The 23,829-nt window shown below is 52.3% G+C and overlaps 2 protein-coding genes across 7 annotated transcripts in view; one reads left to right on the plus strand and one right to left on the minus strand.

Moving 5' to 3' along the window:
• Window positions 1–23,829, plus strand: part of ST7L (suppression of tumorigenicity 7 like) — a 112,990-nt gene that overhangs the window by 65,898 nt on the left and 23,263 nt on the right. The gene's annotated exons all lie outside the window — the stretch shown is intronic.
• Window positions 345–18,715, minus strand: WNT2B (Wnt family member 2B). The gene is made up of 5 exons (XM_036342995.1): window positions 17,426–18,715; window positions 11,657–11,877; window positions 10,457–10,734; window positions 9,521–9,785; window positions 345–6,447 (listed from the first exon to the last, which is right to left on the minus strand). Exons 1-5 carry the CDS (start codon window positions 17,608–17,610, stop codon window positions 6,218–6,220), a joined length of 1,179 nt encoding a protein of 392 aa, XP_036198888.1. The 5' UTR covers window positions 17,611–18,715; the 3' UTR covers window positions 345–6,217.

Consider the following 23,829-nt stretch of genomic DNA (forward strand, 5'->3'; position numbering starts at 1 on the left):
CCTTGTACACATCGTCTCTTGGAGCTGTTTTGTGTCATGGTGTTGGACTTAAACAGAAGTCCAGATTTTGAATGAGGGTGGGAGGGAGGGTTTAGCTACAAAAGTTTTTGATCAAGTGAAAATTTGTTGTCTGCCTCATCTTCAGGGGTTTCTCTGCAGGGTAGATATTCCTTGCCTTCATGTAGATAAATTACCTGTCTCAGCCAAAGGTCCTAGGACAGTGATGGTGAACCTATGACACGTGTGTCAGAGGTGAGAGGCGAACTCATTTTTTTGGTTGATTTTTCTTTGTTAAATGGCATTTAAATATATAAAATAAATATCAAAAATATAAGTCTTTGTTTTACTATGGTTGCAAATATCAAAAATTTCTATATGTGACACGGCACCAGAGTTAAGTTAGAGTTTTTTAAAATGCTGACACGCCGAGCTCAAAAGGTTCACCATCACTGAACTAGGACCTTTATGAGCGGCATCTAGCCCTGGATAGGATGGCTTTTTAGCACTGTCATTCCCTGTTTTACTTTCCTAGCCCAGCGGTTGACAGCATTTTAAAAAAGAGTGAAGTCTCAAAGGAAATTCTAACACATACTTTAAAAGCCCAAAGCCCGTGGCTTTTCTTTACATTCAGTATCACTTTAAAAGAACGAGATAAAACTAAAACAAAATTTTAAGTGTTAATCTGAAGAAGTAAAAAGGAATAGAAAGAACTAAGAGCCAGAGACGATTAAATGTGGAGCACTTAGTCTAGTGATCATGTGGCAGAAATGGCAAAAGGGGGATTCATTGATGAGGTTAGAGAAGGCCTAGGCTGTTCCTTTTGTCAGTTCTGCTCAGATGTACCCTCCTAGAATATTTTGTACCCATTTGTTCTGGAGGGGCTGGGACTCTGGTGCCTCCAGCCCGAGGCATCCTCAGTCTTTGAGGAGCACACAGGATTTGAAGTCAAAAGCCCTAGGTTTGAGTTCTGGCTGAGCCACTCAGTATCCACGTGACCTTGGAGAAATCACTGAGTCTCTCTAAATGGTACCTGTACAGTGAATGTAACTTCTACCTCACAAGGTTGGTGTGAGAATTCTGTATGTACTAAAGCATTTTGTATATAAAAATGTTTTTTATGAGTATCACGTTTTAAAATATTTTTTTTTATTGATTACCTTAGAGAGAGGAAAGGAGAGGGAGAGAAAGAAAAACATCTGTGTGAGCACGAAACAGCCATTGGTTGCCTCCTGCATGCCTCCCACCAGGGATTGAGCCCGCAACCTGGATATGTGCCTTGACTGGGAATCAAAGCAGCAACCTTTCAGTATACCAGACGATACCCAAAGAACTGAACCACACTGGCCAGGGCGAGTACCACATTTATTCTTGGGGAAGCCTTACCTTGAAAAAGATGTCAAATAGAACAGCTGTGGATTAAACTGTATTTTTTTCTTCACTCAGCTTAGCCTTTCTTTTCAGTCAGGCCTGCTTATAGGGGCTGGTGGTATTGAAATAAAGTCACCAGATTTCAGTTCCTTTTGGTCAAAGAAAGGGAACTGTGTGGCCTGCTGCCCCATTCATAGACTCAGGCAGAATGGAAGTGAGCAAAGGCAAATTTGAAGCCAAGATAGTTCAGTTAGGGGGCCAAGGGGATAATGCTTACCTTGCTTTCTCAAATCCAGGATGACTAAAACATCTTAAGTAAATGAGGAATAGCCACAAAGATGCTTACAGATCCTCTAAGTCATGAAAGGGAAGTGGGAAAATGTGCTTATAAATGCTCCCTCTTTTCTATCCCTTTGGAGGCAGGGACAGGATATTACTGAGACCCCACTGGCTATTGCCTGAAACCTGACAACCACCCAAAGAGAATCATATCTTCTGGGAAAGCTCCGTTCAGTGCAGTAACTGTGACATATTTGCCTAGTAGAGCCACTGCTTGCTCCTCTCCAATACCTCTCTTGGGAGATCATCTCTGGATCCCAAAGCTCTCCTGCTTCTAACCTAACAAGAGTTAAGAACAATGGGGCATGCGCAGTCAGACTGCCTCACCATACACAGCACACAGAGCATGAACTGTACTATTTCCAGCATGAACCAGCCCTGAGACGTCTCAGACCCCTCGCTTGGGTGCTAATTGTCCATTGTCCATCCCTTTCTGCCTCCTTCTCCTCCCATCCCCAGGTGACAACTGGTCCCCAAACTAAACAGCTGCCTGCATATTGATAATGTAACTTTTTAATATTCTTTGATTATAGCTGAACCTCTGCTGTTGGTATGAGTTTTGGAGAATTTGATTGAAATCTAGTTGCTTTTTTATTTTTTGCTTCTGGGAAAGGGGAGGATGACTAGAATGAGAGAAGCTATGTGTATGTTCATATCTGTATATGTATGCCCGTATATGTGCACCTCATATGTATGTGTATCCTCCTGGTCGTGTGCAGACTGGGAGGGCAAAGCGTGAAAAGGAAGCATCTCTTGTTTTCCAACATTGCTTCAAAGATGCCCAGCCCCCCGTAGTAGCAGGCAGCCCCTAAGTGGAGGGTGGGGGCAGAGGCCTCCGCCAAGGCCATCAATAACCAGGTGTGAGCTGGGGTCTCTGTGTAATGTGAAGCTCTCCCGTATTTCATCTCTGCACCCAGGGGGCGGCTCTGCAGGATTGCTTACGGAGAGCTCTGTGTCTGGCACCTCTCTCCACAAGGCCCAGGCGCCCAGGGTCCCACCGACCTGCCCAGGAATGCATCACATTGTTCTCTGGTGCTGTAATTGGGTTGCGGGAGCCTCTCAGGGATGAGAAACATACTCTCCCCAGTGTCCTCACTTGGGCTTCTCCCTGTGACCACTGAGGGCATTTAAATAAAACCTCAGAAAATCAGAGGGGGGAAAATCCTAATAATCTCTCTTGTATTAAGCCGATGTCCGGAGTGGGCCTGAGAATTTGGCAGGGACTTAGCCGTTGGTGTTCTTGCTGAGGGAGGTGAGAGAAAGGAGAAGAAATTACTCTCTGCTACAGGGAGGAAGAGAAATGAGGCAGTGAGCGGTCATGAGTCAGACCTACAGGACTGTTCACAAACAGACCCTCACGGTCAGGCAGGACTTCATTCTTTTAAATAGTCTAACATCTCTGATTGAATTTTTTCAGCATCTCTGACGAAGAGTATGGATTAGAGCTGTCATTCAAGGTTGGCAATAATACAGGTTGGCTCTTATCTCCAAGGCACTGTGAAGGCTGGCATCCTTACTGTTCCATAGAGAAACTGGCTACAGGCGTGCAGCGGGGGCACTGCAGTCACATGCCTTCCCTGAAAGATTCTAAGCTCCTTAAAGGATAGAGATAACCTCTTTTAAGTTAGCTTTGTGTCCAAATAGCACTTTCTGCCTGCCTTTTACCTAACTATTAAAAGTGAAAAGAAATGAGGACCAATAGGAAAGAGTGGAGAGGGGCTGTGAGACTGCTGGTCTGAGGGACAGACCGTTATTGGATAGGAGGGCTGCAAGAGGGGAGATTGGAGGCAGCGAGGGAGTAAGTAGTGGCAGAATGACATGGAGCCCTGACTACACCAAATAAAGTTCTCATTTTGCTGCTTGTTCCAAATGAATTAGTTTCTGTTTGTATAGCACAGAATAGACGCCAGTTGTCTAAAGCCAATCGGAATGCACAGGCAAGCTAAGGAATAAGAGGCATAATTAATGGCTTGGCCATCATTCCTTCTCGGAGCCACATAACCTCTGTGGTGGGGCTCACGTGGACCTCTTTTCTCTCCCTACCCGCCTCACTTTTCAAACCTCTCACTCTCTGGACAGCTCACTCTTCGCCTAACCATTATAAGAAAATGCAGAATGTGGGTCTTTATGAATCAGAATTTGGATGCCAGAGAAAAGCATAGAGCAGTGTTAGATGTCAGAAGAGGCCCATTCCCTCCCTGGGCTAAGAACGGAAAACAGATAGATAATAGAGACAAGTTGATTTAACTCAGGTTGATGTCCCATGGAAGGTCCATGCTATCACTTACGTGGTCACCTGGATATTCTGTGAGAGCAGGGGTTAACTGGGCCTGGAGGCTCTTCCCAGCAGCCCAGCATACAAGACAGCACCCTTTTAGAAATTCATTCAACTCTATTATTGAGTTCAGACTGGCTGTAACCCTCTTACCTTCTCACTACACTGAGGCTTTCCTCCTCTTAATCCCAGCTCAAGATGTCAGAAGCTCTTCTCTTCCCTCCCGTGCCCCCTCCCTCATCCCACCATTGGCTCATCAGTTATCCTGTTGCCTCCACTCTTCAAGGAAGACATTCCCCTGGCCTGACTCACTCAGTCCCATTTCTCCACAGGCATCCCCTCACCGCAGACCACAAGGGCCCTGACTAGCTCATGTTTTGTGTTAATGGATGTGAAATCGGAGCAAACCCCCTTGCCAAAAGAAAAACCACCCCAAACTCTCCCACACAGGTCTCCACAGGTTACACAAATATTAGTCCTATCATCCAAATAAATCTGCCCTCCTATCCCAGAGCTATGGCTCCTTCTGCTGCCTGTGCAGAGTGAAGCTGTTCCACAAACATGTGAGGACCCCAAGGGATGTTGGAGAGGAACTTGGGAGAGGGGGAGGCTACACTCAGAATTCCTCGGGTAGGCCCCTGAATCCACAGCCTGCTGTCAGTACTTGACTGTCCTTAGGTGAAGGCTCTGAAGTAAGTCATGATGGGCGAGACCAGATAGCGGCTTTGGTGAGAGTGTCTGTTGTCTAGAGTTTGGAGCTGTAATTATGCTCAGTATCTGAGATAGTGTTATACCCTCATTTTACAGATGAGAAGGTAGAGGCTCAGAGAATTTGAGTCTCTTGCTTAAAATATCAAAAACAGCTGTGATTCCAACCCATGTCTGTCATAACTGTAAATTTCTACAGTATTCTGCTCCTTTAAGATATCAGCGGGAAGAGATAACCACTGTTCAAATCACATAAAAATAGGACATCACAGTTTTGGAGACTTCGTTTCCTACCCTCTAGCTTGCCTCTGGAGACTCAGCTGCCGCAAGCTGATTTAGGGAGCGGGTAGTAGCACAGAAGGAACTCCCCTGCGGAAGCCACACATGGAAGGAGTAACAGTCATCATCACCAGGACGTGGAGAGTCGCTACGTAAAGACAAGTTCTTGCTGAGGGGGAGAAAGTCACTGGGGGAAGGCTGCCTTCTAAGATGCCCAGCACTTTGGCTCCAAGCCCCAGCTCTCCTTCCCTCGTAGTCATGGATCCCACTACCCGCGTCAAAGGCTAGGATCCTCTCCTAAAAATTGCCAAAGCTGGAGATCTCGATCTGCTTACGATACACGGAGGCCTATTGTGGACCCTCGAGATCAGGACTGCTGCCCTCTCCCGCCTCCACAAGTCCTATACCTTTTTCTCGGTGTTTCTTCAACGTGGCTGACCATAAGAACAATGCGTGGGAAGTTTAAAAACAGTCCCAAGGCTTACTAAATCACTCTTTCTCAGGATGTTCCAGGGTATTCTGGTGATCTGTTAGGCATGGCTATCACTGCCTGCCACTCATTTAAACACGCAGCAGGTGAGCCCAGGGAGTAGTGCTGTCTGATGTAGGCTAAAAAGGAGAGAGAGATGGGAGGAGAATGGATGTTTGTATAGTTCTGTAATATTTCCCCAACAAAACACAGCGGTTTAGAAACACGTGAGCATATGAACGGAACCTTGTCCACTGTGGCTAACTCTCATCTAACTCTCAAGAATGAAAGAATGTTGTAGCCGAAGAGGTTTTTGGAGGGTACCAGACAGTCTGCTCAAACTGACCTAGGGAAGAGATAAGTGGTGTCATCTCTGTCCTATCTACCCTCAGCCAGGTAGGAGCGAAAGGAAGCGCTCTCCGGGTACCTTTCCTCTTGTACACACAGAAGTGTCAGTAGGCCAGTGCAGGGGAAAGAAGACACGAGCCTCGACCACATGCTTTAGTGCAACTCATATCACACCTACACCTCTTCCACTCTCCCTTCTAGCCTCCAGAGCAGGGAGTCGGAGCTGCTCAGTTTCTTACGTCCCCTGTCAACTCCTTCCAAGGGCTAAGGAACCAGCCAGGACACCAGAGTCCCTCTGGATCACTCTCCAAGTCCTTAAATAGAAGCTGTAGCAGCCCAGGGTTGAGGGTGGTGGAAGGTGTGCATGCAAAAATCTTGTGCTTTTGAGTCAGGAGGTTTGAAGTGGAGGGATGAGTGAGGTATTGACATGTTCAGGTCTGGTCCAGCCACTCTGCCTTCTTGGGGGCCTTGCAGGTGTGGACGTCCACAGTGTTTCTGCACTCCTTGCACCGCACGGCGCAGCACCAGTGGAATTTGCACTCACACTGGGTGACACGGGTGACTCGAGTTGTGTCATACCCTCGGCCACAGCACATGATTTCACAGCCGTCTGTCCCTTTAGATGTTTTGCTGCAGACACGGCCTGCAGTGCCTAGGGAACCTGGATTGGGGGGGGGGGGGGTGGAGAGAGAAAATGAATGAATCAAGGTATCTCTTACTTCAGCTGCTTTGGGTTCCCTTACCCACATCCTCCTGAGGAAACCATAAAGAATCTCTTTTCCTGAAAATATACCCACTAGCCAAAATGATCATCTCCTCATGGCCCTCTACACCAGCCTCGTTTCCTCCCACCAGCAAGGCCACCTCAAGACCACTGACTTCACCTGCCGTGCCCTCCCTGCCAGCACACATCTCCAGACCCCCTTCAAAGCCTAGACTTAAAATGCTCGTCATTGTTAAAGCTGGCTGAAGGCCCTCTCTTTTATGTTTGAATTTTCCCATAATAAGGAGTTAAAAGAAATAACAGCCTATAATTTATCTTTTCCAAGAAGTCTTGCCACAACTCTGATCCAGCTACTATTCGTTAGTATTTTGGTCCTTAGTTTATATTTTATTAAGTTGTACTATACAGGGAAGTAGTATAGTATGGCCATTAAAAGCTGGGCCTGGTATCAGAGTGTATAGGTTTAAATCCCATTCAGCCACTTTTTAGCTTTGTGATTTACAAGTTAGTTAATCTCTCTGGGCTTTGTTTTTCTCATCTGACAATAGGCATAATAATAGCATCTAACTCAGTGGATTGTTGTGTTATATCTACAATCTCTGTTCAACGGAGGAGGTGAACTGATTGGCATGACTGGCTGGAAGCACACCCCTAAGGTATTCCTAAAGACCCTACAGGGGGACTCTCGAAGGGTAGGGGAGATGCTTTCCCTCTGCACAGATGATGCTCAGGACCTCAATATCACTGATATTAACACAGGAGACCCTGCCAACAGACCATAAAGCCAAAGAATTCTGGATGGGATGGACCCTAGGCGTATCTCCTCTAGCCCTTTCCCAGAGATGGGAAACTGACCAGCCTGGGGGTTCAACAAGGGGAATCAGTTAACTCATTTCTATAGCAGCAGTCTGACATTCCACTGGGATATGAGAAGAAAATACAAGAACCTCTATATTTGTTTTTTACTTCATCAATTTAAAATATCGATTCTGTATTATTTATAATATACATATTAGTATAGTGGAACATAGATGTAGTTTATAAGTAAATATGCATATATTGGAGGTGTATGCTCAAGTTTTTTATACGCTAGGAATATACAATCCAAATGTCAAGAGACCACTGCTTGGGGCATGGGCTGGCTAGGTCTCCTATGCATGTTACTCTCATCACTGCAAGGGCTGGGTCTTAAGTTCTTCCTGGGCATCAGAAGTCTCCCCTACCCCCTGGAGCTGAGTTATCTGGTGTAGTAGCCACTAGCCAAATGTGCTCATTCAGAGTTAAAAGAATTAAAATTAAATAAATTTTAAAACTTAGTTCCTCGGGCACACTAGCTGTATTTCAAAATAGTCATCACATGGCCCAGTTGGTGTGGCTCAGTGGTTGAGTGTCAACCTATGAACCAGGAGGTCGTGGTTCAATCCCTGGTCAGGGCATATGCTTGGGTTGTGGACTCAATCCCCGGTGTAGGGCATGCAGGAGGCAGCTGATCAATGATTCTCTCATCATTGATGTTTCTCTCTCTCTCTCTCTCCCTCTCCCTTCCTCTCTGAAATCAATAAAAATATATTTTAAAAAAATAGTCATCACATGTAGCTAAGTGGCTAGTGTATTAGCCCTAGAACATTTCCATCGTCACAGAAGTTCAGTTGCACAGCACTGCCCTGGAGGGAATTCTACCCTCTGGGATAACTTGGACCCTTTGAATTCCAGAACCCACTTTGGGTTTTATGAGCCTTAATTTTATGCCTCTGAGAAAAAGCAACATACATATGACTCATCCTAACTCCAAAGATTCTTCCCCAAATGTGCAGTTTAGGTGTATGCATAGGCTTACACCGCAGAGATTCTGGAATGATTTTCAGCATTGGGAAGTGGTCCTCTCAGTCACCACATGGGCAGGAAATATACCCAGCCCCGCTCTATGTCTATGCCAGTTTTGCTCTGAGCCACTTGACTCCCAGTAAGGAGAGTGATGGGTGAAAAGCAGTACCAAAGACAGCCGAGGTTTCTGAGTCCACCCCACCTCAGCTGAGTCTGATGGTTGGGTCTGCAGGGAAGAGCCTGGGAGTCCAAGGCAGTTCCCAGGGAAGAGCCGTTCTGTGGCATTGCGCATTGTTCCTAGATTAACCTATCTGAACCCGAAACCTGAGCCCAGAAGGTGACTTCCATTCTTTTGGGGTAACACCATTTCACTTTCCAGCACCCCAACAAGCCCTCCACAATATCTGGCACAGGTGTTTGCTGCTCCCTGCCAGTGGTTTGCCTGGCAGGAACCTCCGCTTTCCTTGCCTTCCTAGCCCCGCTTTAGACAGTTCAATGGCAACCATGCGATAAGCATTCCAAGGCCACTGATGGTCTGATCCCAAGTGTCCTTCTACCTTTAACCTCCTTCACCCCAGCTCTCCACTCGGGATATTAATCTGCTCTCTGTTCCTGAAACTGATCGTGCACCACTACCATTCTGCTCTGTGTAGACAATGTCACCTGTCCCCTCTAGCACCCAGATAGTCCCCACACCTCAAGAAACAGCTTACATTCCACATTTGCAGCTCAGCTTCTCTTGCTTTCTCCAGTTGTCTCTCTTTTGCAGTTGCATCTGTCTACCTGTTATATCTCATTTCTTAGCTAGATTGTAAAGAGCCAATGACTTGGGTCTGCATCTTATGCTTCGATGTGGTCCATGCATTGCGCGGTACTGAGATACTGAGAACAGGGGACTTAGTTCACATTCACTGAGTAGTATCTATCACATCTGTACGCCATACAGACCTCAGGCCTGAAGGAGCTGAGCGACCTCTCCTCTCTGCTGGGGCAGCACTGGGCCTGGCCGACCGAGGCATAAATCACCAGTCTCATTATGAGGTTTTTCATATCAGGAGGAGACTAACTCCTCCCTCAGCTCCCCTCCCTAACTCCTGAGGCTGAACAAACCGTGACTACCCAGGGGTGCTGGCACTAAGAACTGGGTCTCCATGCCCCCACCTCCCCATCTGCTTTCTCTACCCACCTGCAGCCTTGTCCAAGACACAGTAGTCTGGGGAGTTGTCAAAGTACACAAGGTCGGTCCGGGTGGCACGGCGATAGCCTTGGCGGGCTGCTGTGAAGTTGGCGCCATCCTGGGTTGCTGTCACCTGCACGGCCCCATCATAGCGCCGCCGCAGGTAATCACCTGTGCGGCGGAAGTCTGAGAGCGCACGCCAGCAGGTGCGCAGAGTACAGGAGCCGCTCACGCCGTGGCACTTACACTCCAGCTTCAGAAACCGCCGTACAGCCTGGGAGGTGGGAGGCAGGGAAAGGAGAGGCAGCCAGTCAGGGCCCTTAATCACCCCGAGGACTGAAAGCATGAGGGCTCTGCAGGCTGTGGGACCTGGTCCCGGCTAGCTAGTGCAGCCATTGGTCAGTCTTACCCCATTCATCCCACCCATTCTTCCTGATCAAATGCAAGAACCTCTCCTTCCAGGAAGCCTTCCTGGACCAGCAGTGCTCTCCTTTTTATGACAGGCCATTGGAACTTTAGCGCCACAGGACTCTGTTTACGACTACAGGACACTGGCACATCATGTGTTTTGGAGTTCAGGGTATCATGCCTTCTCCTTCTGTGGCATGTCACTTTCCGCAAGGACCAGACACAGAGGAGGTGCTCAGAGACCAGTGAACAAGTCCTTCTCCTCAATCGTTATGGAGGCAGCTTTTTCCTTCTTAAAGAGTTAACTTCCCTTCTTTTCTCCGTCTCCCCCTGCTTTCCTCCTATGTGAGGACCTTGTGTACCTGGCTGCACCGCGGTATTCACAAGCTCCCTGTGTTTACTGCTCCTGTCCCAAGGGGTCGGGTCTTTTGGAAGTGACCCAGAGCCGTCAGCACTTCCTCCTTCACATTTATCCTGTGATCATACATAGGGTCGCCCCCCGCAAAGAGGAAGGCACATGCTGACATGAATACTGACCGTGCGACCACAGCGGTTGTTATGTAAGTTCATGAGGGCCCGGGCATCCTTGAGCCTCTTCTCCTTGGCATCCACGAAGGCCTTGGCAAAGCGAACGCCATAGTGTATGTTGTCACTGCAGCCACCCCAGTCAAAGTCCCCACGTTGGTCATGGTGTCGGCCACGGGTATAGGGGTCACAGCTGCACACACTCAGTTCCCCCTGGCTACAGGCGCGGGTGATTGCATGAACTACCCCTGCTGATGAGATGGCATATACAAACGCTGCCTCCCGGCTGCCTAGAGGGAGGAAGGGAGAGTGTCTCAGCAAGGAGGCCCACAGAACTACGACTGAAATCTCGTTTCCTAGAGCAACCCCTGTACCCTCTTGACTGAAATGGCCCTGATCCCTCCCCTAGCCTTCACGACTTTCCAGCCACTTTTTTGTACATCTGACCTCTTGGGCTGACCTGGGCTCTTGCTTCCTTCCAAACTCCTTGGATATACATCATGACCAAGTTGCAGGGTGAGACCCGTCCCCTCCCACTGAGTGCAGCTAAGCCTGTCTTGGTCCAAAATCCATGCCTGTTCAGGCCCACTCTGCTGGACAGTTCCCAACAGGGGACACCCCGGCCCAGGGGTCAGCCCATTTGGAGTGACAGGCTACGTTCCGCGCGTGTTTCTTTCCCTCTCTACTCTCCCGGATCAATGACCCATCTCTCTTGTCCTTCTGACACCTTTGGGTTCCCATCTCATTCCCTTTCTCCTAGTTTACTGTCCAGCTCTGCTTAGCTTTATTGCTGAGCTGGGGCTAAGCCGCTGACTCTCCAAATATTTATGTATCACCTTTCTGTTTATCTTTGCTCCCATTACTGTAGTGTTGGGAGTATTGGAGTGAGGGGAGTGAATGTGTGATAAGAACTTAGTCCTCAGCCTGACAGTGCTGGGGGTTGGGGAGGGACAGGAAAGGGAGGAAGAAAGATGGAATGCCGCTCCTTTGTCCCGTCATCCCAGAATACTGGGACCTAGAAGGACCCCTGGCTACATATCTAAAGTAATGAGGGTCTGTTCCCAACTGTATCCTGCGCTCTGCCTACAACGGTTTCTCGGATGATGAAGAAGTGTGCAGGAGAGGGAGAGGGGATCACGCCTTCCCTACCCACTCACCACCCCAAGCATAGGAAGGGAAGGAAGAGCCGGGCAGGGTGGAAGAGGCCCCTACTTCTGAGCATGACACGGCCAAAGACAGTGTGGTCCCGGTCCAGGGTGGTGCAGTTCCAGCGGTGGTGGCGGAACTGGTGCTGACACTCTCGGATCCATTCTCGGGCACCCTCGCCCACCGAGCGCATGATGTCTGGGTAACGCTGGCACAGCTGCCGCTGCCGGCTCACCAGACCAGGAATATTGTCACAGATCACTCGGGCCCCCAGTGCCCCGATGTACCTGCAAGGTGGAGATGGCCCTGTCAGAGCATTCGGCCCTTTTTCTGCATCAGGACAGGATTAAGGAAGGGAAGGCTTGGCATTCAGACCCTGGAATGGTGCCTTCCCCTTTCCCAGCCCACATTCCCCGAGGCTGATGGATAGAATCGGTCCCCACAAGCTCCGGAGAAAGCTCTACAGTTGCAGAGAGAGTAATTGAGTGGTCTCCCAGCATCACCAGTTCCCCTGCCAAAGGCCAAAGTGACACACACTCCCAGAATGCAGGCCAGGCATGTGTCACGTACACAGAAAGCTGTGGGCATGTCACATAAACCCATTGCCTGTTTATTTAACAAACATTAAGAGCCTCATGGAAAAATAAACTAACAAAACGAGAGTCTGAGATAACACTCTTACTCCCACATGTAAGAGGCACATCCTGCATGGCTGGTCCATGAAGACATGGTTTGGGGGAAGAAGGATGGAGACAGGGAGGGGCCAGTGGGAAGAGACATCAAGGGCAGCTCTGAGTAATGTTTATAGCCCTAGTCAGACCCATGCAGCTAAGATCCTCATTCCCAATGCCGAGATCTGGGGAGGAGACCCCACTCCCAGCTCTTCCCCATACTCTTTATCTCCAGGCCAATGGCCTTTTGTAGCTTCTGTGTCTTGATTCTTTCAATATCCTCTTCCCCAACTAACAGGGCAGAGTGTCCTGCATGGGCAGAGGGCTGTTGCTGTGGGAAGCCAAAGGCCAAGGTAAAGCAAGAGGGTGACACTCCCCATATTCCAGTCCCCAATTTGCCCAATATGAACTATTAAAAGAAGATCATTTGGCTACTAAAAGATAGGTGGGTTGGTAGAGTCATTCTCAGATTTCTCCCGGCAATCTTTTCATTCAAACACTCTTAGCCCGGACTCCACCACCAGCCCAGAGAGAAGACCAGAGTGTATCATCACTTTTTCTCCCCACAAGACCACCAAATGAGATCTTACCCACTCACCCACTCCTCACTCTCTATCTCTCCAACACCTTCCTTGATTTGCTGGGAATTCACCATTCTCCTGTCTTAACACATCAAGGGACGCCTTCTCTCCCCTTTTCTGAACAGGTGGGGGGCCTGCTTTTCTACCGCTACAACAGAAAAGATTTTGGTGTGGGCTGTGAATGAGCCTATGGTTTGGGAAAGCCCCCCAAATGGGCCTAGAAGTGGGTGAGGAGAAGGGCGGGTGGCCAATGGGTAAAGGGGAAAAGCTGGGCTGCCCTGGGCTCTATGAGCCCCCCTCCCCAGTTCACACACTCCGCCCTCACCCATAGACTGGATCACCACGGGTGATACCAACTCAAACAAACACAAGGAGGGCTGATGCCTCTTCTGGAACTCAGCAGGGCTGATGGGGCCCATCTGTCCCGGGGGAGGGGTGAGAGGGCTGACCAGACACTGAGAAATCCCATGGAATCAGCGTCCCCAGCACTGTCCATCAGGGCAACAGCTTCCAGGAACAAACAAAATAAACACCCCGGGCTGGGCCAGGCCGGAAAGGGCCGCCTGACGCACAGCCCGGAGTTACACCCACTGCTGCGGTGCTTTGTTTGGAGATTCAAGACGGTTGGAGTTGGAGCTCGTCCCTGTCTCACCACCATTCTGCTTCCCCAGTTCAGCCCGGAGTATCGCCCTATGCAATGGGTGTTTGTTTGTTTTTTACTGGGGCTTGGGAAGAGGGGGGTTGGATGGGAATGGGAGACCAGTCATCCAGCCCTCATGAGACAGTCTGGAGTGAGGCAGGCCAAACTCTGGCAAAAGTCCTTCCTGTGGTCTGACTTAAATCCATTCTGCTGTAGCCCACACTGGTCCTTCTTGTTAACATCCTCACTGAACGTGGGAACATCTGCTCAGTATCTAAGATGGGAAGAATAAATAAGTTTCTCCTACTACCCCCCTCACTCCACCAAGTGGCTGCTTCAAGATTCTACAGAGCAGGCGCTTGCCTGCTGACCACGGTCAGCCCCTTGTAGTTGGTGTGGGGACCTCCAATAAAACTGAGCCCGAGCCCCAGCCCATCCCCTTCTCAGCACATGCCTGCAAAATGCCAACCATGTGCCAAGCACTCAGCTGTTAGGGTCAAAGAGATGTTGAAGGCATCCCCGGCTCATGGGCTGTTAGTGGTGAGATACCCCTGACCCTCTGGCTTTGTTTACCCAACCAGAAGTTCCCTTCCTTCCCAGCTTCCTGCCCCAGAACGTTTTCTTCACCTGCTTTTGACCCATTTACATCCCTCCCTTTGACAAAGTGACTCATATCCTACTCTGTATGCTAGCCCCTGCTACTCCAAGTGTGGTCCCCAGAACAGCAGTATTCACATCACCTGGGGATCTGTTGCAAGTGCAGAGCCTCAGGCCCCAGCCCAGGCCGACTGAGTCAGAGGCTGCACCTTACCTACACCCAGGTGATCTGCGTGCGCTGCTCCGTGAAGGCAGGGATTTGTGTCTGTTTTGTTCACTTCATTATCCCCGGTGCCTAGAACATTGTGTGGCACATAGTAGATACTCAATAACTATTTGTTGACTAAACCTAACTGCTCTGATATAGCCCCTACTTTCTTCTCCCCGGAGCTAGTCATAAACTTCATGTCAATTACAGCGTTACTCCTTGTGGACATTGCCAGCATATTTGCACATGTTTTGTTTGTGTCTTGTTAATGAGGTCAGGGAGCCTCTTTTTATTTTCTCTTTTTCTTTCTTTTATAGTCCCTAGTGCACATGGTTCAGTCCAGCTCATATACAGCTTTGAGCACAGGGATAAAACTATTAACTTCCCTTAATCTCTTAATACAACATCATTTATATGGTACCTTACAGTTTATGAAACATTTTTCTATACAACAGTCCTATGAGAAAGAGAGAGATTTCCATTTAACAAGTGAAGGAACTGAGGTTCTGGGAGTAGTAAGTGATAATAGCTAGCTCTGTCCATCAGAGGTAGTCACAGGAGAACTAGGTGAACTCCAACGTCCAAGGTCATCTTCACTCCAAGGGAGGCTTAGCCAGGAGTGGGCTGATCTGACTTCAGAATGGGTTGAACTTGCGTTTCATGCCATTCCCTCCTATTCCTCACTTTCTTCTTATGTGAAATGGGGATAATAACAGTACCTGGATTATTGGGGGGACTGAAGATGATGTTCATAAAGTGTTTAGCCAGAGTCTGGAGCTTAGTAAGAGCTCATTACGTGGCAACAATATTGCTAATGTTATGATGCCACTCTGTTCCTCTCCCTTTGTGAATCCATGACATGTCCAACCCGTGCAAAATGGAACAGGGAAGCACATGCCAGGAGCCTGTTCCTTGTTTGTTATAGAGTCTGAAGAGACCATCTCTTCCTCCTCTAGTTAGAGGAGGAGAGGGGAGCAATGGTTGGAAAAGAAGGGAAGGGCTGTGAGGAAGAGCAGCCTGTTTGCTGGTGAGAGCTATGACTGCTCCAGAGTGGGACAGGGATGCACACAGCCCACAGCATCTCCTCTGGGGGTTGTACATAGTACCAGTCTTGCTGGGGTTTCCCTATGGGAGAGAGAGAGAACCCCCTTGGGGGTCTGACCAGCCTTTAGAAAGCAGCTTTCCACTTTATCCCAGAAGTCATGCCCACAGAGGCAGGCACCAGGGCCCTGCAGCTGTGACCTGCAGGTGTGCGGCCAGGAGTGGAACTACCCTCTGCACTCACCCCCCGTCCTGGCCTGCTGCTGCCTCCCTCCCGGCACAAGGACTGCTGGATCCCTCTGCTTCACCCGCCTGCTTCCCACCCAGGACTTTTTCCAAAAACTTTAATATGAACCACGTGGGGGGCACGTAGTAGAGGCAGAAAGGAAAAGGCGGAGACAGTCGCCACGGGGACAAAATGGGGACTAGCAAGAACTCCAGATGGGTCTTTGGGAACCACCTCCAGCACGCTGACACTACCAGACTGACTTGACACCTCCTCACTAAACACCACACGGTCCCCAAGACAGTGTCCCAAACTGGAAGGAAGGCCTCTCGAGTCCCTAGAAGCAAACTGCCATCTGGGTGGATAAAGATGTGCAGTGGCCACTTCATCCTTTCTCTGCTGGGCCGCTGAGGGTGCTTGTCCCCAGCCAACAGCCCTGAAGGTAAAGGATGGCTTTGTGCTCACTCTGAACTTCGAAAGGCTTTTCTCCTCATCCCCCTTCTTCCCTTTCTAAAGGAATGTTTCAAGCCAGATGTAAGATATGGGCCTCCCTTCACCATCCAGAACCCCCCTCCTTGCCTTCCACAACACTGCAGAGATTTAAAAAAAAAAATCCAAAAGAGATTTTTCTGAAACAGGAAAACGGGGTGGGGGGGTGGTGGTGAGAGACGCATCTTGAAATGATAGGAATCTGCCGCCCAAGCTTGCTGGCCCCTCAGCCAGTACCCCTCACCCTTCCAGCCAAGATTCCAAGTCCTGAGGAGAAAAGCCACAGGGTGGAAGGGGAGAAGAGACCACACTGAGGTGGGGGGCCGGGGGAGGGAGGAAAGGTTAGGGAGGGGGCAGAGTGAAGACAGGAAGGCGGGCACTGCATGGGTAGAGAGGGCCAGGAGCCAGTCCAGGAGACCACTTTGGGGGTGGGGGGTGAAGAGGAAAGAGAAGACTGAGTCTTTTCTCAGTCCACCCCCCCCCCCCCCCGCCCTGCCCCCAGAAGGAGAAAGATGAGTGCCATCCAGGGACTGGGAGCAGGGGACTCAGGAAAGAACAGACATCTAGTCGGTTTGTAATGCCTTTTGGCTCATCTGCCCTCTTGTGAAGTGTCTGGAGTGTAAGGCCTGCAAGAAATCTAAGGGGAGGGTCTCAATATTTGGGGGCCAGAGGCGCCTAGTTCTCGGAGGGGAGAGACATGTGGGGAAGAAAAGAGGGAAGCCCGGAAGGAGATAGCAAGGTTCGAACTGACGTCCTTAAAATGGAGCCTGAAGGCAGTGCCTAAATGATGCAAGCCCAGTGTTTTGTTTTAATTGTGGGAGTTAATGGGCTCCATTTCTAACCCTTGCGCTGGGTGCCGCCGCTGCCGCACCGAAGCCTTGCTGACCTGACCGAAGGGGTGGCCTAGCGAGAGGCTCCTCCACCCGCGCGCGCGCAGCCCCTTCCTCCACCTCCCAGGGCAGCGGCCATGGGTGATCAGGGGTTCCTGCTGGACGGTCACCGAAGGCCCCAGAGAGGCGGTTGCTTTCTTGAATCCACGCTGAGCGAAATTCGGAAGGTAGCTTTTGCCCTAAAAGGGTTGAGCTGAAGTATGGACACGGCATATGGGGTTCTGGAAAGCCTCGACCACCGGCGTCCTTGCTCCAAATACTCTGCACCCACCTCCTCGGCGGCGCTCCTCCATCTCCCCGCTGCCGCCCCCGCCTCCGCCACGCCGCAACTTCAGTGACAGCCCTGCGGGACGTCCCGTCTCACTCGGTGGAACCGACAACCTGGTCTCCTGAGCTGCGGGTGCCGGGGCTGTGTATTCCTCCCAGCCTCCGGTCTCTCCGACCCAGAGCCTCACCCTCCCACACCCTCCCAACCCGGAGAGTCACACTCACCACCAGGACGTGTCTACGCGGGCCGGCAGCGTCAGCAGCAGCAGCAGCAAGCAGGCAAGGCTTAGGCGGGCCGCAGCCCGGGAGCCGTCGGGGGCCGCAGGTCTGGGCGCGGGCGCGGGGACAGGAGCGCGGGCGCGCCGAGGGGGGAGCTGCGCGGCGTCCTCCGCACCACCCAGCTTCAGCATAGCTCCCCAAGACTCCTGCCGCGCGGCCCGGAGGGGCGTGGACGCGGCACCGGCTGGGGGTACTCAGGCTGTCCTTACTCACCCCCCTGGGGGGCCATAGGCTTGCCGGCGGCTGGGGACCTAGGGGCACCAGGATTCCCGGACCGGGGCGCAGGGTTCCAGAGAGGGGCGCAGTGAGCTCGGGGACTGGGGCGCACAGCCGGGGCGCGGGGTGCGATGTCAGGGGGTCGGTGGCGTGGAGTGGGGCTGCGGGTGGAGTGTGCGGACAGCCCCTCTGGCCGCGGGCTCTCATTGGACAGCGCGGGGCGGGGCCGAGGCTGGGGACACGCGCGGCTCTCAGGGCGGCTCCGCCCGCGTAGCCCGGGCGCTTCGCTGCGCCCTAAGTGTGGCGGCCTGCGGCGCCCCGGCTGCGCACCGCTCCGCGCCCCCACCTGCTCGGGCTGGACGCTGTGGGCGCTTCGGCGCCCCTTTGAGCCCTGAGCGCCCCGTCCCTGCCGACACCGCGCCACCGGGTCCTAGCGCCCTTCATTCGGCAACCCCCAAGTAACGGGGGCGACGGCCGGGAGCGGAGCAGGAGCCTGCAGACCCTTCCGCTGTCCGCTAGCCCCCTGGACACTGGCGCTGAGCAGAAAGGACGCACTCGGTTTCTCGGGTCCTCTCTCCGTTCTGGCGCTTCTGGGAAATGGGCAGAATCGGCAAGTTGCGGGAGAATCTTTACTCCTTTTTCAGCGGTGCCAACAGGGCGCTGTGGGCAGCCGGCTTCAGGTAGGGGCTTCTCTTCTCTAGGGCTCCTTGCCCGGTTCCTGCGACCCCCTGCCCAGCGCACCCCACCAAACAACGTTTAGACTTGGCTTCCGCCCTCCTGCCCGGCCCGGTTGCTTCCCTCCGGCCTGTGGACCGGCGACCGACAGCCGAACCGGAGGGGGCACACCTGCGGACCGGACGCCCTTCACCGCGGGGCTCAGAAGAGCCTTGTCTCCCCGGCTTCCCTGCTGCTCCGGCCCCCGCCCCTTCGGGCGGGGCTGCGAGGGGGAAAGAATCAGAAACAGCTGGGCGGCTTTCCCCGCACAGACGCCGGGTGGGGGCCTGCCTAGAGAGTGGGAGCCCGGAGCCGTTTCCCTCCTCCCCCCAACCCTTCCTCCTCCTCACTGCTCCCTCCCCCGACCCCTCGCACCCTGCCTGGGGGCGTGGTAAATCGGGAAGGGGCGGGAGGTGTGGACTGCTGAAGGGGCCTCTCCACATCCCCTGCCCCCCCTCCTTCCACCCCTCCCCCCCACCTCCCCCCCTACACCTAGACACACACACACACACACACACACACACACACACACCCCTACACACACACACACACACACACACACACACACACACACACACACACCTCCCACCCCGCCTGGCCCCGCACTTCCCAGGCCGGCAGGTAGAGCCTCTGGGGGCAGAGTGGCCTTTAAAACCCAGGGTCTTCCAACTTTGGGAGTTCGTCTGGGATCTGGCCCCAACCTCTTTTCAGGCCTCAGTTTCTCCCGCCTCATTTCCAGGTGTCTTTCGTGCCTCTCCCCTTGATTTATCTAAACTATAAAACCTTGGTGTAAACAACGCGCTGGAAATTGCTCACCCCTCAACCCCAAACTCACTGTCAGTTCTTGGGGGTGTTAGAGACACCTGAGTGAGCAGACAGGGCGCAGCTGGCCACAGACATCCCAGACTGAGCTGGGGGGAAGGGCTCAGAGGGACCTTTATCCCTTCTCCCCACTTCTTGCTCCTCTCCCTCACGCGCTGTGTCAGGGGCAGAGTGCATTCATCCATTCAACAAATACTTATCTCCTACCACGTGCCAGACTGCTCAGCACCAAGGACACATCAGTGAACAAAGCAAAACAATTTCTGCCCTCATGGAGTTTACTGTTTATTGGGAGAAGATAGACAATAAACAGGAAACATCGTAAGTAAAACATAGTATAGTACGTAGGAAAGCCATGAGTAGGAAAAAATAGAATTGTAACTAGGGTGATCCAGTGGGTCTCATTAAGGTAACATTCAGAAGCTTGAAGGAGGATCCCAAACAGCCAGCACAGACCCTAAGGTGGGATGGGCTGGTGTGCAGGGCTAGAAGGGGCCAGCCAGCTGGAGCAGAGGAGGCTAGAGTGGAGAAGAGGAGTTCAGGTGGGGAGCAGGGGTGGGCCATGCTGTGCAGGGTAAAAGGTGCCCACCTTTGGGGGGAAGGTGGGAAGTTGGGTGGGAGTGGGAAAGGATTGAATACAGAGACCAACCAGCTGGCCCTTCCCCTGCCCTTCTGTCCTTTTTCTCAGTCTGGGAGGCTCTGGTTGCCCCTTTTATTTCTTGAAAAAGCAGCAGACTTTATGCTGAGCTCTCCTGAGAGGAGCAGGTGAGAGGAGTGGCCCCACCCCTTCCCTTGGACCACCCTTTCACCTCCTCCCAGCCAAGGCCACCTTGATGCTGGGCAGCAGTCAGCACTCTCTAGCAGCCTCTCCCAGACTCCGCTGTGTGCTTTGGCCTGGGTGTGACTCTGGCCCCGTGTCTATTTCTACATATGGGCCTGAGGTTGCAGGGTGGGGATCACATCAGCCCTAACCCTGGGTGGACTCACCCACATGGGCCCCAGTCTCACTTAGGAGGCCCTTTCCTTGGCCTCAGCTGTTTTCCTAGTCAAGTGGGACTGTGTCTTGGCACAACATAGATGCTCAACTATTAAAGCATGTGGCTGAGCTGAGGGGCCCCCCGAAACAGCAACTCCAAGAGGGAGGAAAGTGGGTGAGGGGACAAGACTCCTCCCCATGGTTCACAGGCTACCTCTGCCCCAGAGTGGACAATCCGGGATGGGGCTTCACTCCTTCCTCTTCTTCCCCTTCCCTCGAGCCCCCAACTCAACTCCCCAGGAGGAACCCCAGTTGCAGGAGCCAGCTGACTGCAAGAGCAACTCTCAGCCACTTAACTAGAGAACAAATACGGAGCCAGAGAAGAGGTTTTCTGGGATCTGCCACTTTGGAGTTTCAAATCTCAAAATAAACTTCCAGGCTCAAGGTCTTAGACACTACTGGAGAGCTCAGCTCCTCACGCAAGGGCCAAGGCCAGAGGCTCAGCTAGCGCCTGACCTGCTCCTCCCTCCCATCCCCACCCCCACTCCGCCAGCCATCGTAATGGGAGCCTCTGATTTGCGAGTCACATTCTGTTCTGGAGGGGCCTGCATGGAACTGTGTAGGCACTTACGGAGCACCTGCGGTGTGCCCAGCACTGACCAGGACATTTAAATGACACTGGAGTAAGAATATTCTGTGTCTATTCCTATCTCTCTGTCTTCATTCCTATCTCTCTGTCTTAATGACACTGAGGTTGTGAAGGTAATTTTCTGACAAGCACAATAAAGCCATCTGAGGGTGGCACACTAGGCTTAGCTGTTCCCGCTCATGCTGTGGTTGTCAGCAGAGACCAGGAAGAGATTCAGGCTCCCGGATTCCCCGGGTCTCCAGCAGGATGGCGCCCACCCAGCTTCAGAGTCAGGCCTTCCTTCTTCCTCCAGGTGGCATCACAGCCTCCGCCCTCTCACCATACCTGCTCCCCATGGGGCCACTTAGACTTAAGATTCATCTTCCATTGTGTGGGACTGGACAATTTTGAGTTTCTACTGGCCCTTGGAGGGGAGTGGAGGTGAGCTCTAGGAGCTCAGATGTGGGTAAACAGTTCTTACTCCACAGGGCCTGCCCTCCCCAGGAGGCCTCCCCTTCCCTGGGCCCCTTGGCGATGACCTTCTCTCCCAGTGGGTGGGAGGTGGTGTGGATGGTAATGAGCAGAGAGAAAGGCTGAGAAGGGGCTGGGGGGAGGTTTGGATGGGAGTCAAGGAATTCCTGCGCCTGCTGCTTGCACAAGGGGCCCTGAGCCGCCTTTCCTGAGATTTCTTTGAAAACCAAGGCAAGTCTCATTTGAAATGGGGCCAGTTTCACACAGGGTTCCCCCTTCCCGTGCCCAGCCCCTGCCCTGTCTCTCCTTCCTCAGCATCTCCATGCAGGTGTTTAGGGAAGAGAAGGGAGCTTGCAAAGAACCCAGGGGTTCTTAAAGGGGTGGGGTGCGGATCTATGTTTTGTGCATAGCTGACCGACCTCTCCTTGGTATTTATGAGCTCCCAGGCGAGGCATGGAACGTGTCTCAAAGAGGCCAGGCCAAGAGGGCTTTGGAAGGAAGAAGCATCCAGTCCCAAACCGTGGAAGGGGGCTTGGTAGGGCAGGGACCCCCTTCCTCCCAGCCAGTGACCAGATGGGGTAGACTGCTCCCCAAGGGGCCTGGGCAAAAGGAAAAGAGGGAGCTGAGGGAGAAGGGGAAGGAGGAGGGGAAGCGTGGGGGGTGGGGCTGTGGGGCGGGGCTTGGGGGGTCTGGAGCCTTTTAGCACTTTGGCCTTAATCAGACTGGAGCCAGGCGGTGGGCGGGCTGACGGCCATCCTGGGCGGGTGGCCCGGTTCTGTGTGAGGCCAGTGGGCGTGCTGCAGGGATCCTGGGTGGTCACTGACCAGCCTAACCCCCAGGGGTGGTGGTCCCCACTTTGCCTCCAGCCCCCCTCTCCCAATCAGCCTGTGTCATATAAGCTAAGCACTGAGCTTGCTTTCTCTCCCCACCACCTGTTCTGGGCAACAGAATGGTCTGGAAGCGAGATGTGCTTCTAGTGGACCAAAATCTGCAGTTCCACTATCTGCCTCCCTCCCACCCTGCCTTCCTCGGTTCACCCTGCCGCTCAGTCTCCCCACGTCTCCTCTCTGTGTCGCTCTGGGTCATATTCCTGGCATTCTGTGTCTATTCCTATCTCTCTGTCTTCATTCGTCTCTGTCTATGCCTGCCTTTCCTCCTGTCTGGATCTGTCTCCTCAGTCTCTGCCACTTCCCGGTCTCTTGGTGTGTACCTGTCGCTCCACCTCTCCCTCTGTATGACTCTGTCTGTCTTTCTCATTTGTCCTTTCTTCTCCCCATCTCTCTCTCTTCACCTCTTCTGACTGTGGCTTTCTCAGTGTGTGTGTGTGTGTGTGTGTGTGTGTTCCTCTCTTTTTCTTGGTGTGTATCTTTGTTTCCTTTTGTCTCTGTCTCTTTCTCTTGCCCCCTGTCTTGCACCTTCCCCTGCAGTCCCGGCAACACAGTGCAAAGAGCACTAGGCTGAAAGGAATCAGAAAACCTGCGCACCGACCCCCCCCCCCCCCCCCAGCTCGCCATGCACAGCTTGCATGACTTTAATTCACTGCCCAGCTCCTGGCCTCAGCCTCCGCGCTGTTGAAACAGGTAAGGCAGGTCTAGTTCTCTCTGTGGGGGCCTCTTCCTCTCTTTCCCTCTGACTTCTGGTAGCACAGCCCATCCACCCTGCTCCTCTGCTCCCTAAGTGTGTCCCCGAAGTCAGGAACCTGTCATCCTACGGTCCCCAGTGGGAAGGCGTCTCATACTGTCAGCCAGCCGCCGCCAAAGGACTCCTCACTCCTTCACGCCTTAAACATCAGGGTAGACAAGGTCCCTTTCTGGGGCCGTGTCTGGGATACAAACCAGATTAGCTCATCTCTCTAATCCTCTTTGTGCTGGGGCCTCTGCCAGGCAGGGACACCCACAGCGCAGAGCTCGGGTGTGTGTGTGTGAGTGTGTGTGAGTGTGTGTGTGTGTGTGTGTGTGTGTGCAGCTTCTTGGAGAAGGCGGGACCAAGGTTTTCCTCCCTCTGTTCCGCCCTCCTGCCTGAAAAGCCCACATGAGCAGCCCTTACTGGCTAAGAAACCCCATCAGACCTGAGCCAAATCAGGTTTTTCATAATTCCAGTCTGCCCCCCCCCCCCCCCCCGCGCCCCATCTCCTTTTCCACAGCCTCTCATCGGCTGGAGAAATCACTCCAGCCATCCCCGTTTCTGAACAGCCCAGAACCCACCCCTTCTGCACACAGCACATGGCACATAGGCGCATATTCTCCAGGCCTTAGAGGAAAAGGGTCCTTCCATCCCTTCCTGGAAAGCCTGGAGTGTCAGGCAGGGGAAGGGGGTGGCGGGGAGGTGGGGGGAGAGATTGGAGGGAGGGTGAGGCAGTTCCTACGCTTCACACTCCAAGTTGGAGGCCTCCAGCCCCTCTCTGAAGTTTCATTTGGAGAGAGAGGTCTTTCCTGGCTGATAAGATCAAAGTATTCCCTCTGCCAAATCATTACCTTATTTTTGAGGCAATTACAGAACTTATTGTATCAATTAGCCCGGTCT

Source organism: Myotis myotis, unplaced genomic scaffold (assembly GCF_014108235.1).
Source record: "Myotis myotis isolate mMyoMyo1 unplaced genomic scaffold, mMyoMyo1.p scaffold_m19_p_18, whole genome shotgun sequence".
NCBI classification, from domain to species: Eukaryota; Metazoa; Chordata; class Mammalia; order Chiroptera; family Vespertilionidae; genus Myotis; species Myotis myotis.